Here is a 1,337-nt window from a genome sequence, read left to right as displayed (position 1 = left end):
GAGCTTACGACAGAGATCTGACGTTCGCCAAGTNAAGGGAGACACGTCCGGNGCCCCTACAAGAGTCATAGTACGCCTCCAGGTTCGCACAGAGATACTCCTCCTGGCCGCGCGTTGCACACGTGTCAAAAACGCAGGTTTGCAAGTAAAGTTGAGGATCTACTGCGCCATGGCAAGTAGTAAACGGACCGGGCGAGTCGGTAAGCACGTCACACGGGTCTGAATAGGTCTGGTTACACGGTCCTTGGGTCGGTGGTGGGCCTATCGGAGGATCACCATGACAGCTGAGGTAGACAGAAAATATTAGGGCATTTATGGTATCACTCTGAAGTGGACAGTTATGGGTTTTTAAATTGTTTGTAGTAAAGTTTGTACTCTTTCTCACATTAATCATTACAATTCAATGTCAATGCAACATTGTGTCTAAAGTGTGGTAATGTGGAATAACCAAAACGTTCTTGTGTCTGATTTCGTATTGAAATTTCTGTGTTTGTAATGATAATCAGGTTGATAATTCTGGGGAAAAGTATTTTTTCCTCAAAATATCTCAATTACAAGCTTGAATCCACGTAACATACGCATTGGTGTCAGTCTCCCAGCTATTCCCGAAGTCGTTCCAGTTCGAGGCGATGTTTCCATTCGGCAATAGAAAGTCATCGTTCTCCATACCATTGTAGTTACCGCCCAGACCACACATCCTATTTCGATATTTATCTGGAATCTCCACCTGTAGCAGTGTTGTAGAACGATTGTTATTTCTCCCCCTTAAGTCCTACATAGTATATATGACGTTGGATCTTGTTTTGTTGAATGTTAAGATTACATTTATTTTCATCGGTTACTGTTCAACAGAAGGAGAAAATCGCCATATATACAAGATAGGCAATCGCTATGGCATATCGAAATAGAGACACTGTACAGTGCTGTACTGTGCACCATGCCCAAGAGAAATGTCTTGTTAATATTGTGAGGAATGCACTTACCTTAACTTCGTGTGACCCATCGTAGAGGATGACCACGTACAATTTTGCCAACTCTACTCGAACAAACCTACCGCTGGGTGTAACTTCGATCTTGCCCAGTGCAAGGCTGAAAGGAAGCGCGGTGGCGATGGTATGCATGGTTGACGGTTCTTTCACCTTGTTTAAGGAAAACATAGCAGTTTGTTTTTAAAACGCAGAGTAAAATTTTTGGGACACCCTATTGTTGCAAAAATAGCTTCAACAGGATTAGAGATGCATGTGCTTAACAGTTTCAATTGATTAAATATAGCAGCAAACAAACACACTGTCAAAATGGAGAAATCCTTTTTTTCGTTGATTATGCAAACAATATCG

At 42.1% G+C, this 1,337-nt stretch overlaps 1 protein-coding gene across 1 annotated transcript in view; it reads right to left on the bottom strand.

Moving 5' to 3' along the window:
* The window catches only part of LOC109474736 (zonadhesin-like), a 5,134-nt gene extending 4,013 nt beyond the window's left edge, over positions 1-1,121 (bottom strand). Inside the window, exons 1-2 of the mRNA XM_019775097.1 lie at positions 984-1,121; positions 583-727 (exon numbers count right to left, since the gene is read on the bottom strand). Of these exons, the coding sequence (XP_019630656.1) occupies positions 583-727; positions 984-1,121 (283 nt within the window). The remainder of the gene's footprint in view (positions 1-582; positions 728-983) is intronic.
* Positions 1,122-1,337: the final 216 nt, after the last annotated feature.

Source organism: Branchiostoma belcheri, unplaced genomic scaffold (assembly GCF_001625305.1).
Source record: "Branchiostoma belcheri isolate BF01 breed outbred unplaced genomic scaffold, Haploidv18h27 scaffold313, whole genome shotgun sequence".
In the NCBI taxonomy this organism is placed as follows: Eukaryota; Metazoa; Chordata; class Leptocardii; order Amphioxiformes; family Branchiostomatidae; genus Branchiostoma; species Branchiostoma belcheri.
This window is presented reverse-complemented; position numbering and strand designations above follow the sequence as displayed.